This window comes from Micrasema longulum, unplaced genomic scaffold (assembly GCF_059751315.1).
Source record: "Micrasema longulum isolate JH-2025_06_02 unplaced genomic scaffold, ASM5975131v1 h1tg001895l, whole genome shotgun sequence".
NCBI classification, from domain to species: domain Eukaryota; kingdom Metazoa; phylum Arthropoda; class Insecta; order Trichoptera; family Brachycentridae; genus Micrasema; species Micrasema longulum.
Window position 1 is genome coordinate 190,720 of NW_028279069.1, and position 15,860 is coordinate 206,579.

Genomic DNA, 15,860 nt, shown 5'->3' on the forward strand with positions numbered 1-15,860 from the left:
GAAGTGACCATAGAAGGTGCACTTTTTCATTTCAACGAGTCTCACCAAAAGGCCATCCAGTAATCCGCGGCGGAGACAAACACCTGCGAAGCTAAGAAGGTGCAGAAGACGAAGAAGAGCTTGACCCAGCCGCTGCCCGCGAGCAGGTACTGCAGCCCCACCGGGCCCCCGCCGACGCTGGCGGAACTGGCCTCTCCCACCGCCGTCTGCTCCGCATGCTGAGCCGGAGCCTGCTCATCTTCAGACTCGGAGTCCGGCAGCGTAAGGTCGTTCAGGTCCAGAATGGAAGAGGTCACAGAATCACTCTGAAAGTAAATTTTATTCAAAGACACCATAGCATTAACTTTAGCTTGTTAACTTTATAGAAATTACAAAAATATAAAATATGAAAGACCTTAAAACTCACGCGAACTTAAAGTCGCGATCCATAAGATGCACCCGAGTACAGCCGAGCGTAATCCGACCGATGCTTTCGGGCTGAGCCGAAGTTCCAGACAATTTTCGGTCGTAACCGAAACCACGGCCGTAACTAGTCGAAACCGAAACTTTAGTCGATCACTAGAAATATGGCAGTATAGAATAGCGAAATATCAACGTTTTTTTTTTACAATTTCGAATTAATATGGGTCTATGAAATACCGGAAAGTAAAAATCTTAACGTCACAATTATCAAGACCGAACATGTCACGTTTTTGCAGGGAACTCTTTTTTAGTAATTTCTTTCTTAAAGTTATGTATGAAAACATTTCTTCGCAATATTCATATTGACTTTGAAAATACAATTAGTTTTTCTAAATCCATTTCATATATGTTTATCGGTATTCGTAGTATGTTAAAATCAATATTTCATATCTACCCCACCAGGAATCGGACCAAGGACCTCAAGCACGGTAGGCGAATGTGTCAACCACTGCACTAAGAGCTGGACTTATCCCCACTTGATTTTCTTCTTAAAGATTTTTACATGCGAGTCGAAAGCACTCGTCAAGGGTTCTGGTTCTACTACGCACACAGAATTAAATTCTTCATTTTGACTCTGGCACAAAATACTATATAATTCAATTTAAGGTACTCGTCCAATACCCTTTCAGAACTTCCGTCCACTTGAAAATTACCAAGAGACAAAGACACGAGAGATATTTTGTCATACTGATGAACTGGACAATGGAACTGTTTCCTTACCCTGTTTCGCTGCGAGGAAACGCTGTCGTATCTCTTGATGCGGCGGCTGCGACTGGCCGAGCGCTCCCGGCCGCGCTCCCGGCCGCGCTCCTGGCCGCGCTCCTCCGGCTCTGCCCCCGCGGGGGGCGCACTGGGGATCAGCAGCTGGGCGTACTGTAGCGAGCTGGTGCACATTTCGTGGTAGCTGCCTTGCATATCGATCCTGCCCTGGAATGCGACGGTGTTACACTCGGATAAAAAAATTAATGCTACTGAAAAAATCTTTTACTGAAGAAATCCAGCGTCAATTTCTACCACTGATCAATTTGTTTGTTTTTATATAGATTCTACGATATTCTGTTTGTTCTTTTTACTGCTCTCTCTAACTATAGTTGTGTGCTTTTTATAGAATAAACATGTAACATTAATAACATAAATGTTTTTCAACAATGTTTTGAGTTTGTCCAAATTTTTGTAGACAAGAACTGAATTCAACCTCCTAGGGAGCTGTTAAGATTGACATAATACAACAGAGATGAAGAACATTTTAGAAAAGGGAATATAGAAGTCTGGGCATCCACAGGGCTTATGACCTGTCATTGCCACTTTACACACTGTATAACATTCACAGTTCTGCCCACATTTGAACTTCAGAATTCAAAGTAGCATTATTTTTTAAAGCTTTCCTAATGTGAAATATTTCCATATTATTTACTTCTAACTCTTTATTATTTATATGTAAGATTTTAACTCCTGTATCTTTCTTATCTAAAGTCATGATTAAAATTGATTAGGTGGTATGCGAATTTGGAGAAATTGCTATTGTGAAGACACCTCACTTGTTACAAGTTTGTTGCAACAGAGGGAAAATATTTTTGAGAAGGGAATATGGAAGCCTAGGCATTTACAGGACTTATGACCTGTCGTTGGCTGGCTTAAGTGGCCACTTTACCCACTGTGTAACATTCACCATTCAGCCTATGTTTGAACATTAACATTTTCTCAACTCTTCCATCTGTTGACTTTTGTTAAGTAAAAGAGCTGAAACCTTTATCATGCGGGTGAGGTTCATCCGGCTGAACCAATTCACCCACTAAGCAAAGCCTGAAAACAATTTTCCAATTTTTATACTTCTTATACCAGTCAGTTTAAGGGCTTTCTACAAACATTTGGACATACTCAAAAAATTGTTGAACGCATTAAGTTCAGCATGTACAATAATTATAATTATGGGAAAAACCAATAGTTAAGGGTAAGGCCAGGTGTTTTTTTAGTGATAGGGAATTTAGGTACTTATATTTGATCATTTTTGAGAAGGGAATATGGGAGTATATATATATATATATATATATTTATATATATATATTTGTGTTTTGGAGAAATTTATTTCATTAAAAAATAACTAAACTATATGAATAATATTGGTAATTATCTCTATTAAAAGTAAAAGAATTACCACAGCAATCATCTGATGATCATATGAATATTAATAGAATTAGCACAGTAATTATTTAAAAGTTTATCGATTCATGAATTATTTCACAATACATTCTTAGGTCTGCCAACAAACATACCAGTCTTGATTTCTTTGATAACAAGTTGTCTTCTTTCAAACGATCACTGATTCAAATTCAATTATAAATACCTCTCTCCCGCTTCCACTCCCGCCAAGTCTACTATATACCATTGTGTCTTTCTACTTTTCTTTATAATAATTATCTTTGTATAAATATGTCCTTAAAAATGCCCATTGGGCGTATATATAAATCAATATGTCGAAAAATGCTTACTTTAGTTTTTTTTTATATTATAAATTTCTCCAAAACACAAATATTAACCTCAATTCCCTATCACTATCGCAGAGTGGAATTCGAACCTTGCATCTCTGATACCATCACGGGACCAGGGACCACAACGGGCCTAACTTTACTTTACTTTAACTAAACAATTTGTTTATGATTATCTTTGATTTCCAACATACATCTTTAAGCAGGACTATGTGGTGTGCGTCCTTCAGGTAATGTAGCTGATGTGTGACAAGTATCCTGGTGCGGTTTCGCAGGTTGCTGAGAATGCACTTCTCAAAGAGATGCTTGCCGACATGCGCATCCACAGCTGACAGGGGATCATCCAATAAGTACACGTCTGCTTCCCGATACACAGACCTGGGAATCGTTCAACTATAAATTAATATTTGATTAGGACAAAGGAAATATCGCACCCCTCTCTCTCTCGAGGCATAAGTTAAAAACTTTGTTTTAAATATGAAATGTAAATAGAATTTGGAATGTGCCAAACTGCCGTGACTAAAAAGTTCATTAGTTCCACAGAACAGCTGATAATTATGCTGAGCTGTTGGATTTGCTCCACACCACTACTGCAGCAATTAAATTAGCTATCCTTTCCATTGAATGACCATCCCCTCAATTTTCTTCTTTTTGATTTCTATTAATCTTTACTTTATTTCCTTTTTCTTTTATTTTTTTAAATGACATATCAACATATTCGTGAAATAATTATGATTCTATTTTATGTCAATTGCTGTACTTTTATGTATTTGTTTGGACCAAATCTATACCTACCTACCCGTCCTTCCCATTTCCTAGCGCACTCTATGCAACAATAATTCTACGTGTGAGTTTTATAATCAGTACAAAATCTAACATTAACGAGTGAACATTAACGAGCTGTGCCAGCGTCCATTTAGACTGCCAGCTCCATGCAAGCTGCGCCAGCGTCTCACGACCGCCAGCTTCACCAGCCAGGTTCCAGCACTCATCACGCCTCATCATCAGCAGGTTAGTGGAGTTGCGCATCGTTCCTTCCTAACAATACAGTCAACTCTAAATTTTCCTCCTTCTAGGACGAGGTATTATTCACACGTCATCCAATCCTCAACAGTATTCTTTAACTAATTATTAGATTAGTTAGGCGTTTATAAATAAATAAATTATAACCGCATACGGAGGGCATTGGAAAAATGTGTGCTGGTGCTGCAGCCAATTCAATAAAATTATGGCTGTCAATCTCTACTAAATAAAAGATCTTTATAAAAAGTAGACTTCATAAAATATTTATTTTAGTAAGCACAGTGTACGCTCTGTGACGACCTTATCTATATTATTTACTATACAAGTAGTACCCACCAAAGCAACTCTGGTGTGGCACTCACAAAAATCAATAAGAATATAAATTAGAACTCCATTAAAGAAAGAACTTAACAAGCATAATATGATATGATATTTATCTATACTCATTTATGAGTCGTCAAGACTGCCATAATACAGAATGTGGCAGTCAAAACATATTTTTTGGGCACATTGAACTTAACATGAATAGTTTCTTCGCTACTTGTCATCATGCGCAAATTGAACATTAAATAGTCTTTTCACTACTGGTTTTGTCGATCTTCTCAAAAACAGTGATCACAAACAGTTTTGTATTAAACCTTCTAATTTATTAAGTGTCAAAATGATCAATTAAAACATTTTGTTGTTGTTAAGTAATAACCTAATGTGCCTTGGCCCCTAAATATTTATCATCTCACCTGGCTAGATTGATCCTGGCTTTTTGTCCCCCGGAGAGCGATGTTCCTCTCTCTCCGACTAAGGTCTGGTCTCCGAACGGAAACTGTTCAAAGTCTCGCTGAAGAGCGCAAACTCGAATCACCTCATTATACCTAGAACAAAGAGTGAGACATTTTAAGAAAAAATTGGTGCTGTATAAGTTTCAGTTCAATGCCACACATAGTGGCGTTCAAAGTGATCTACCTATTTTGAAACGTTAACAAAAAATGCAACAACGATCGTCATTTTTGTTTTTCATAATTTATTTTACCATAAGAAAGAACACGGTTTGCCATTTTGTTTTCGTATTGAGAGATTTGTTTTGAAAACTATGCTGTCTAAATGCCTCCCCTCTCGAGCTGTAGTCTCGTCCTGAAATTATTCATAACTCGCAGAGTCATCGCCTCTGGTATTGCTGCAATTAAAAGATGAAAACCATCAGCTGCTTATGCTCAATGACTTGCTGCTGATTTCTTTTTTAAAGCTGAACAATTTTTTTTTTAATTTTGCAGCTTTTAAGAAAATGTTGGTCAATTTGAATGCTGGTTTTTAATTTGTAGATCACAAAATATAAAAAAAGATCTAGGTACGTGATTTTAACAGAATTAAAGAAAAACTGATTATCTTACCATCATGTAACAAAAAATTATCAAGATCCGCTGCGGTTGGTATACCAATGCAGCAGTGGCGAGCGGTGAGTTTTTAAATTGGTAAGCTATGAAAATTCTGATAAAATGTCCATAGCGGTAGTATGGCATATAAAAAACAAGTCTATTTTATATTTAATAAATAATTCCTAACAAATGGCTCCAGCGGCTAATAGTTTCAGTAAAAATATTTTCTAATGTAGCACAAACATTTGATTTAAAAAATACAATTTAAAAAAACATAATTGCAAAAAAAATTGAAACCCCTGTGGACTCGAACCCCCCGGCCCGCCTTCATCTTAGAAATCAACGACTTAACCGCGCAGCTATTTCGAGTTTTCAGCTAAGCGTCGAAGAAGTAATTAATAAACTGGATAATTCATTAGCGCACCAGTGCATCTTTGGTTAAGTCAGACTATTATAACTTGTCTTGAAATAAAACACTACTTCTTAAAAAATGATAATAATTCAATAATTTTAAAGTATTCCTTACCTTACCGAGTACGATAGTTCACCAAACAAAACATAAATTACGTTTTAAGAATCATTGTTTCATCGACTTTTGTATCACATTAGTATTCACAAAACAACATAAGTTATACATGTTATAATTCTTCATATATATTTATTCTTAACACTATACACTAGTAACGTTTTTATCATAACTCTAACTAAATTTTAAAAGTTTAAATGGATACTGAAGAATAACCTACAATATTCAACTGTCATCGTATGCACAAAAACGAATTACAATTCAAAAACAATTAGCGAATCTTTGTTTTTTTAAAACCCACTAAAGGATTTATACTATATTATGGATTAAAATATCAATACGTTTCGATTAAAATATCAATATATTCATAATTTTAAAGCAAATTTACTTTCAAACCACCGAAACATAAGTATGATCAATTACTGTCAATTACTTACTTATTATTGTAACTTTCGTGTTAAGACGTACGAAATATATTCGTTATCTCTTTCTCACACATAACGAGTGCGTATATTGTTACCTCCCTTAGACTGTCGTAAGTCAAATTGATGTATTTTAAAGAATACTAGCCCTTATGAAAAAGTATTTAAAGACTAACTTGCATCAATGAAAGCTGCAAGATTTTACTGTAACCGCAAGTGTAATTTTTCGAACGAGATTCTAAAGTTTTAGGTTAAAGACGTATTTGAATTAGTGATTTTAAAGTGAGCAGAGTAATCTCCTGTAATCCAGTAGTGATAATTTTGGCCAATAGAGGCGCTACTGGTCGCTGTATGGAATAAAGGAATATATAAATTTACTTACCCAAGAAAAGTAATATATTTTTTTGGTGATGTGTTTTTTCCTAATAATACTACAGTATTATAAAACATTGCTTACGATGTCAAAAAAATATGGTAAGCTGCATGTAATCGATTATAAGGAGCATTCGCCCCTGCAATGCAGTGCCCAGTGAATGGGAATAACGAAATGAATGATGCATAATCCTACCTGAACTTTTCATACGGCAAGCCAAATAAGATATTTTGTCTGACGGATCCCCCAAACACCCACGGCTCCTGGCTGGCGTAAGAAATACTTCCTTTTATATCCAATGTTCCTTTCAATAGAGGTAGCTCTCTCAAAATGGCTTGCAGCAAAGAACTCTGAAATGAAAATAATGATCATCTTTACTCTTTGGTATAAAAACTTTATCTATTTAAAAAAAATATTTTTTAGTATGAGCAAAACCAATAGAAAGAACAAGGTCTTTAAAACGGTTTTTGAGATATGTGGAGGTTTTTTATTGCGTATGCATTGTTAGGACAGTTTGAAAAAGTCCTAACAAGACGAAACGCGTCACAATATACGCTCTTGTATATTTTTAAAAAAGAAAGTAGAATTGAAATCCAATAAACGTGTTTTATGGATACATTACGATTTTTGTGAAAAACTGAATCTGATCGAATTATTTTACTTACATATTCTAATATGTAAGTAAAATAAAAAATATTTTTCATAACAAACAATTAAAATTGAATGATTATGTCAGGAAAAAAGGAATAAACCTTCGCATGTAAGTCACCTTTCCACAGCCAACGGGACCTATCACCGCAGTGAGTTTTCCTTTTGGAATCTCCAGCCTCTCCAAGTCGAGGGTCAGGGGTTTATCAGGGAGCCACCGGGCTTCTGCGCCCACCAGTTTCACCGCCACGTCGCTTTTCTCCGTGTCCAGCTCGTTGATAAAGTCCGGCCTGTCGATGCCGCCATCCTGTAGATCTTTGCCGTCGGTGACGGGGCAAATCTCCGCCATTTCCTCGAGGCTGAGGTACTTCTGCAGACGCTGGAGGGCCACGTAAGCTTCAGCTACTTCGGCGATGGCGCGCACAAACATGGAAGATATGAGACTGGCAAGGAGATTGAAGTATGTCGCAATGACAAAAACCTAAAATCAAAAACATATTTGTGCATTTGGAACAAAACCCAGTAGTGTATTGCTCTAACTGCATCATTTTTCGATCTTCCATCACGTCACAAGATAAGGTGATCCGTCTTGCGCTTTAGATGCTAATCTGGGGACAATGAAACACTGCAGTGTAAAACCACCTTTAAAAAAATGATTTCATGTCGACTTGGCCAGGAATCAAACTCGGGACCTCGAGCATAGTAATCAAACGGGCCAACCATTATCGAATCGGGTTGTGATCCTGTGGCTGAAGTTGCGAACTCACGGATCAGACGTCCGAGGTTCGAGCCCCACTCGATACCAAAACTCGATTCCCATTTTCAAACAGCGAGTTATTTACAACTCGTTGAAAATGGCCCCAAAATCTAAATGTTCTGGTAAATCATAAAAACGCAAATACTTATTTTTTCTATTAAAGAAATACACTACAAGGCGGACTTATATTTAAACTGCCCATTCCATTAATTAGACACCTCAAAATACAAGTTTGGAGATAATGAACTATTAATGGTCAGCTAAAATCTAATGTTGGTGATTTTTACATGAATTTGAAATATTTCTTCAACTGAAGTTTAGTAATTTGGTACATTGCAAGATGTCTGCTTTTTGAGAAGACATTTAGGAATGTTTTTAAAACGACCCAAGCAAAATACAGTATTTCAGGCTAATGAACTAGACAATTGTCATAAACGTCAAGTAAAATTTAGTTGAATGAATGATGCATCTTTTCATACCTTGGCAGATGTAAGCTTGTGTCCAAAGAGTATCATTGAAAACATGACAAAAAAGGTGGCGATTCTTGTGGTAGTCAAAAGGAATGTCATAAATACAGCTCGCACATATGAATTCTTACGAATTACTTTGATTTCCAATCTGTAAATAAATTAATATCAAATTTTCAGTATTGTGAGCATTCCGATACCTTAACGACGGGCGTGGAGGAGCTTCAGCAATAGATGTGAGAGTGCTCAGTAATAGTCGGCTCTAAAAGACTTGGAGGGCGAGAATGGACTTACGGGGATCCATCACAATAGACCTGCACAAGCTTATTTAGAAATATAAAATAAGAATAGTCCAGAAATATGAGCAAAATGGGATTCTCTGTAAAGCAAAAAATGTTTCTTTCGAATGAATGAGTTTAGCTACTGGTCAGAAATTTGCCATTCAGCTAAAGGTGTCACATTGAGCATTTATAAACTGTGCCAGAAATGTTTATTGTTAGTATTATCAAAAGTAATTAACTTCATATTTGTCACTATTTTGAAATAGAGTTACAAAATGAAGTCAATAATGGCTTACTTTCTAGCTAGAATGATGAGAGCTTGAAATGGCTTCTCCCAGGCGTACATCTTGATGACCTGGATACCGGATATAATTTCCCCCATAAAGCGAACCCTTTCATCGGTCTTCAGAGCCGTCTGGAGGCGGAACCTGGCGGACAGTTTGCCAGTGTAAGCTAAATGAAAATATAAAATACTGTGTAACTATTTTATATATATTATTACGAAATAATGATATCAATATTCAAATATTCTGTTTTCATTTAAAACTTTTCAAGAGTTTGAACTGAACATTAACTTTATGATCGTCAGTAGATTGTCTCATGACAATATTTCCCTGAAACTTGAGCATCAAACAATAGAGAGCGTGAAGATTTTCAAGTGAAGACCTGGGCACCTGGGCAGTCTCCGTTCAGAAGACCTAGACCCAGACAAGAAACTGAGATGCCGTATCGAAGTGTTTCTCAAAATGATAGCACTCTTTTGTAATGACAACCTCAACCTTAAAACCGGGCAGCGTTTGGTGAAACGTTACATACAGTTCATACTTTACATAAAATTTAATTGAAACATAGACCTTAAAGGTTAATATACTCAACAAGCTAAAAACCTTTGAAATGTGGATATGTAGGATTTAGGTTGTTATAGGCCACGTTCGTTTATTCTTCATGTCTCCATGGCGTGAATGTAATGCAGGACGTTGCTCTTATGTATATGAACTGTTAGTTTTGCAGAATATAAAATTATGAGTATTCAATATAAAATTATGAGTCGCTTCATCGGTCGTTACTCTATTCCAAGTGGAATCATTGCATGTGTGTGTGTCATTGATTAATGGACTATGACCCTCACGGGTATATCAACGCATGCATAAAATCTCATGGGTGGAAAGGGTAACAAATGTAGAGGAACTCAACAAAGAAAGAGTGTATCGCGAGCTGATTGGTTTAGTTAAGCAGTGTAAAATGGCATACTTGGGGCACATCCTGCGTGGGGGCAAGTTTAGACTGCTCCAACTTATTATGAAAGGCAAAATAAAGGGACACTGAGGAATGAGACAATGCCATTTGTCATGGCTTCGTAACATATGGGAGTGGACTGATATAGGAGCCTCGGAGAATTGTTCCAGATGGTGGAAGATAAAAAGGCCTACTCCGTAGTGATCGCCGATATCAGAGTGATCACTTGAAAAAGAAGAATTAATAATACAGAGTTTAAAACACAAAAAAAATCAGAACAAGCAAATATCAACTTTCGCAGTGGGAGGGAGCAATGAAGGGAGAATTTCAGATCTCATAATTTACCACCGTGATTCTTCCTAAATACGTCAGACTAGTAAATAATTAAAATATTAGGGTGAAATGGATAGTACCTTGGATCGGCATGACTGTAAAGACAACCATCACCCCGAGTAGGCCGGAGAGGCCGACCTCCACCCACAGGAAGTAGAGGGTGGCGAGGGACACAAGGGGCGCCACCCACAGGAAGTGCAGAAACATGGCTACTATGTCGAACCGGTTCACATCGTTGGACAGCAGATTAACCACCTTCCCAGGGGCTGACTCCCCTAAGGCATTGCGCGATAACCGGAGAGACTAAAAAATTTTTTTTTCTTTAATCCATAAAATTCACAATACAATGAGAATGTATAGTCGGCTGAGCAGTTCTCTGAAAGCCATTAACAGCTTCAATATGTTAAAGGTAACAAGCGAATTGCTGCACAGGACTTGGGCAGGTTAATGGTTTACTCCAGGTTATGCAGTGAACCAAATATAAAAATTATCATTCTTCTCGATGCTTGGTATAATTTTTCTTCTTATATAGGTATATTGGGGGTCTATGTTCAAGGCGCACGGAAGAAATGCAGTAGTGTGTTGTGACGCTGTCCGGTTGAGTTTAAATAAAAATTAGCCAGTCAATGTTCACAAATATATAATAATATAACACATACAAATAATATAATCACTAGATTCTCAACACAAAAAAAACTTTAACAAATACTAACTAATACCACTTTCGAACAGAGGGATTTTAAGCATTATGCAATTAAAATCTGTAACCTACTTCCACTGTCCATTAAAACAATTAGTAAAGAGAAAATGTTCAAAACGGCTATAAAAAAATGAATAGTGGAGCTGGGTAGAAGTAAAATGGATTGTCTCATTCGCCCAAACCAATATTGAATCACCTGCTCCACAAACGTATAGTTTATGTTATGTTTTTGTTCTTTTATTGTGCGTTTTATGATGAAAATAATATAGGTATACAGAAATCAAATATAAACATAAATACATAGTGTTTAAAACTGTTTTAACATTTTGTTATTTCTTTCTGTATATCAAGTCTTCTTTGTATATTCTCACATGTAAAAAAAAATTAAAAAGTCTATTGCTAAGTGTCCTCGGCACAGGTAACCCCAGTGAGATCACATTATTTTTACTATTGATTATTGTTTATAATGTAAAAAAAAAGGAATAAATAAAATAAATATTATATCCTTAAATATTAAGGTGCCAATTTGGATCAAAACTCCACCGGGCAGTTTCAAAACACATTATTGCATTCCTTCCATGCACCTTGAACGCTGACCTTCACTATTCCTATATTATGTTCTATTAATGTTTCTATTAAATCCACAATTTGTTAGCTTAAGAACAGACTAATGTCCATGGGTGGCAAATTGTTAGTTGCAAATGATAAAAAAAATCTATATACATAGACGAATGTCTTCAAATAATTTTAAACACTAAAAATATTTTGAATGGGTTAAGTTACCTTGCGGTAGATCAAAGAACAGACAGCCACGCGAGCTCTCATCCCCATGTGAAATGCGCCAATCATGTAGTGATTCATGGACAGCGCACTGCACGCAGTTAGAAGAACTATTCCTCCAGCGCATAAAAGGGCATCGGACCTCAGCATCGTGCTGTCTGGTCGGAAATATTCCAAGAGCATTCCGAGCAAAATGGGGCTCGATAATCTGAAAAAATATTTATCAATTTTACTGAAGGACATTGATCTGTGTATTTATAATGTGGTTTATTTATTTACATAATAAACGCCCAGAGGGCTCTTACAATATACAGCTAAAAGTACATAAAGCATTATAGAAAATTACATAAAGTAAAATCATGACTATTACACTAAATATGTAATTAATTTTAAAAAACGAAAGAAAGAAGAAAGGGGAAATAAAGTGAAGATGAGTAGAGAAACACATTAAAAAGAGGTGAATTGAGGGGATGGCCATTCGATGGATAGGATAGCAGATTCGATGGCAGCAGGAGTAGTGTGGGGCAAGTCCAACAGCTCAGCATAATTATTAGCAGTTCTGTGGATGCGTGCCAGGGGAGAATGATGGGTGAAGTTTGTCCTATTATTCTCACACTGGAACATGTGTTGAAGTCTGGTGGTCCTTGTGGGTACACGAAAGTTTATCAGGGACGGTAATTTTGAGCAATCTATTAGGGTACATATCACTTTGTGCATTAGAGTGAGGTCAGCAATTGTCCTTCTGGTGGAGAGTAATGGTAACCTCAACTCAGACATCAAAGTTTGGTAGCAAATTTCATCTACTTAATTATTAATTCATTTTTCGTTATATTTTTGTCTATTTCTAGGTACAGTTTCATATTGTTGGTCTGTGTCTTGTCAATGGGGTGGTAAAAAGAGTTACGAAAAATACACCGCAACATGCAGACCAATTAAGAAAGAAAAAAATAACTTTTTTCTTGCAACTGTGCTACGGCGCCACCTTGTGAGTAAGTTTAGTTTATTAGCTTTATTCAGTTAAGTAGTGATTAGTTTATGAACTTACTTGACGAAGGCATCGTTGAACAATGTTAAACCACCCAAAAAGAAGAACTCCGCCCAAAGTGTTTTGAAGATGGCTTTCCCTAAACTGGGCTGTGGACCTTGCTCCGGATCTGTGATTTTCAACTCCTTTCTCTTTTCATTACATCTCTTTACATCTTGTAAAAAATGCCTGGAATAGAAACAAGATTTATAATTTGTATTGTCTACATAAAAATGTAAAACTGACTCCAAAAAGAGTTTAAACTCAATAATGTGTATAATTTATTTTATAATATTATGTATATTATCGCTATTTTATTATTTTTTCCAATTATTTTAATTTGGTATGAATTTGCTATTCTTTTTATTTATTTAGTTAAGATAGAAACCTCAGACAAACTTACTCTTCCATACCGATAACCATAGAATTAACTATGGTTTTCATTCCCCTATGCCCAGAATTCTTAGGTCTGCCAACAAACATACCAGTCTTGATTTCTTTGATAACAATTTGTTTTCTTTCAAACGATCACTGAATCAAATTCAATTATAAACACCTCTCTTCCGCTTCCACTCTCACAAAGTCTACTATATAGGTATACCATTGTGTCTTTCTACTTTCCTTTAAAATAATTTTCTATGCATAAATATGTACTTAAAAATGCCCATTGGGCGTATGTATAAATAAATAAATAAATAATTTATGTAGCGACATTTTTATGAAAATCACCTCAAGGGTGCTATACAATAAGCATCCCAACCCGCCTTGCAGCTACAGAGCACATTGGCGGTTAGGATTCTAGTTCCCCATTTCCAATAAGGTTAAATTTTAATAATTATATAGAAGCTATATTACAACACGCCTTGCAGCTACATAGCGCATGGACGTTCAGAAATCTAGCCCCCCATTTACAATGCACAAAAAAATGAGTAAGAAGTGTTTTTAATTTATAAATAATTGTTTACAAATATAATCTAGATTACATGTCTTGCAGCTACAGAGCACATGCGTGGTTAAAAATCTAGATCCTGTTTTATTTTTTGTATTAAAAAAAAAAAGAAATATTAGCTTTTTTTTCAAAAAATCAATGTCGTTCTTATAATTCACCCAAATATTTCAATTTCGGTTGCCGTGTTCAACGAGTTGTAAATAACTCGGTATTTTTTTTAAATTCTTTATTTGTATAACCAACAGCTATATTTATCTTATATATAAAGCAAAACAAATAACAAATAAGCCAATTACAGGTTTTCACAAGTAGCATCACAGTAAGTTAAAAAGATTCTTGAACATAAAATGAACAGTAATCTAATGTAAATCCAAAAGAAAAGAAAAAAAATGCTCAAATTATTTCGAAAGCAAACACCGCACGTCATTATGATTATTCGTAAATAAATCTATGTTTAAGGATTTAGTGATTACATTAAAATTATTAAAAGTTCACCATAAATATGAATTTTGCCTATAATTAGATGAAACAAGAGGAATATGAAGAAGAAGGTTATTCCTTAGACTTTGGAAGGAACATTAATAGAGAGTTTGCATAGTAGTTTAGTAGTTCAGAACAGTAGATTAAACCAGAGGCAATTTTTAGTAGATAAATTATATCCGCTATTTCACGACAATTTTGCAGAGGTAATAGATTATGTTTTTTACATATTTGAGTGTATTCATCATCATCATTCCCTTTCCGCACCTAATGGTGCATAGGGTACTGCATTGGTACACCAGTTGCAGCGTATCTTGGTAAAAAAAAATTGTTACATGAAGGTAAGATGATCAGTCTCACGCCTTAGGTACTAGTCCAGGGACTATGAAATATTGCAGTGTGAAAACACCCTTTTTAATAAATATTTCATATCAACCATGTTGGGAATGGAACCCGAGACCTCTCGTATGGTAGGCAAACGTGCTGACCATTACACTCACTATAAGAAAATGGAAATAAAATTGATGTAGAGTACGTGAACGGTGAACCTCAGACCTCTGATCCGTGAAAAAAAATTCAAATAATTCTCTTGTATCAAATATTGTTTACAGCTGCCAAATTTATTTCAGGTTTCTGAGGGTTGAAGCGGCATTAACAGCACTAAAAACAAGGGTCCATGGGGTGTGAGACGCGGAAGCGGGGAGTTTCTACCCCATCCGCCCCTGTTACCGCACGCATCATGAAGGTGAACCGCGACAGTACTAGTATGTATGTATTTATTTCCCTAACATATCAATCGAACAATGACCATGCAATTCTATCAAATGTGACCAGATGTTTAAATATGTCTAATCAATAGATGTATCCATTGTTTATTATTGAGCATACTAACAATATCGCCCATTTAATGTATGAAAGTCATTGTTATGTTTAGATTTTTTCAGTTGGAGAACATAAATTCATTTTTGATTAGGAAACTGATTTACTATAAACATATTACAACAAAGATGAAGAACATTTTAGAGAAGGTAATATAGAAGTCTAATCTAGTCTTCTTTCAATTTTTTCATCAGTTGATGTTTGTGAAGTTAAAGAGCTGAATCCTTTATTTATGCGGGTGATATCAACGCCCCATTCCTTACTCATATTTTAACTCTCCTGTCCTCACTCAATGAAGCACCATGTCTCACAGCCATACATTAATATGCTCCATACATACGTCTTGGCAAGTTGTATGCAGAGCTTTAGATCTATGTCGTTTGACTCGAAAATCTTTGATTGCTTGTTAAACGCAAGCCTCGCTGTATGTCTGCATCAGTCAACTTCTCTTTTTGTTCTACCATCCCAGGTGATCCTGCTTCTGAGGTAGACAAACTCTTTTGCGTTTTCCAGTGTTGCTCCTAACATTGCTACATTTAGTTGCTGCTCATTATGGGCCACAGTCATACTAAAGTGATATTGGACAAGATAATTTTTGGGCCGTGTTATTTCGAAACCATGTAAAATGAAGTTTCTGTATATTTTTAATGCATTTTTCATTAAA

At 35.8% G+C, this 15,860-nt stretch overlaps 1 protein-coding gene across 3 annotated transcripts in view; it reads right to left on the reverse strand.

Annotated features, from left to right (window-relative positions):
* LOC148273619 (ATP-binding cassette sub-family C member 4-like) overlaps positions 1–15,860 on the reverse strand; it is a 50,014-nt gene that overhangs the window by 11,928 nt on the left and 22,226 nt on the right. For all 3 annotated transcript variants that reach the window (XM_088238427.1, XM_088238426.1, XM_088238428.1), the window contains exons 3-13: positions 12,910–13,077; positions 11,868–12,072; positions 10,465–10,687; positions 9,112–9,268; positions 8,547–8,685; positions 7,432–7,791; positions 6,858–7,012; positions 4,709–4,840; positions 3,143–3,326; positions 1,183–1,389; positions 46–305 (exon numbers count right to left, since the gene is read on the reverse strand). In XM_088238427.1, the coding sequence (XP_088094553.1) occupies positions 46–305; positions 1,183–1,389; positions 3,143–3,326; positions 4,709–4,840; positions 6,858–7,012; positions 7,432–7,791; positions 8,547–8,685; positions 9,112–9,268; positions 10,465–10,687; positions 11,868–12,072; positions 12,910–13,077 (2,190 nt within the window). The remainder of the gene's footprint in view (positions 1–45; positions 306–1,182; positions 1,390–3,142; positions 3,327–4,708; positions 4,841–6,857; positions 7,013–7,431; positions 7,792–8,546; positions 8,686–9,111; positions 9,269–10,464; positions 10,688–11,867; positions 12,073–12,909; positions 13,078–15,860) is intronic.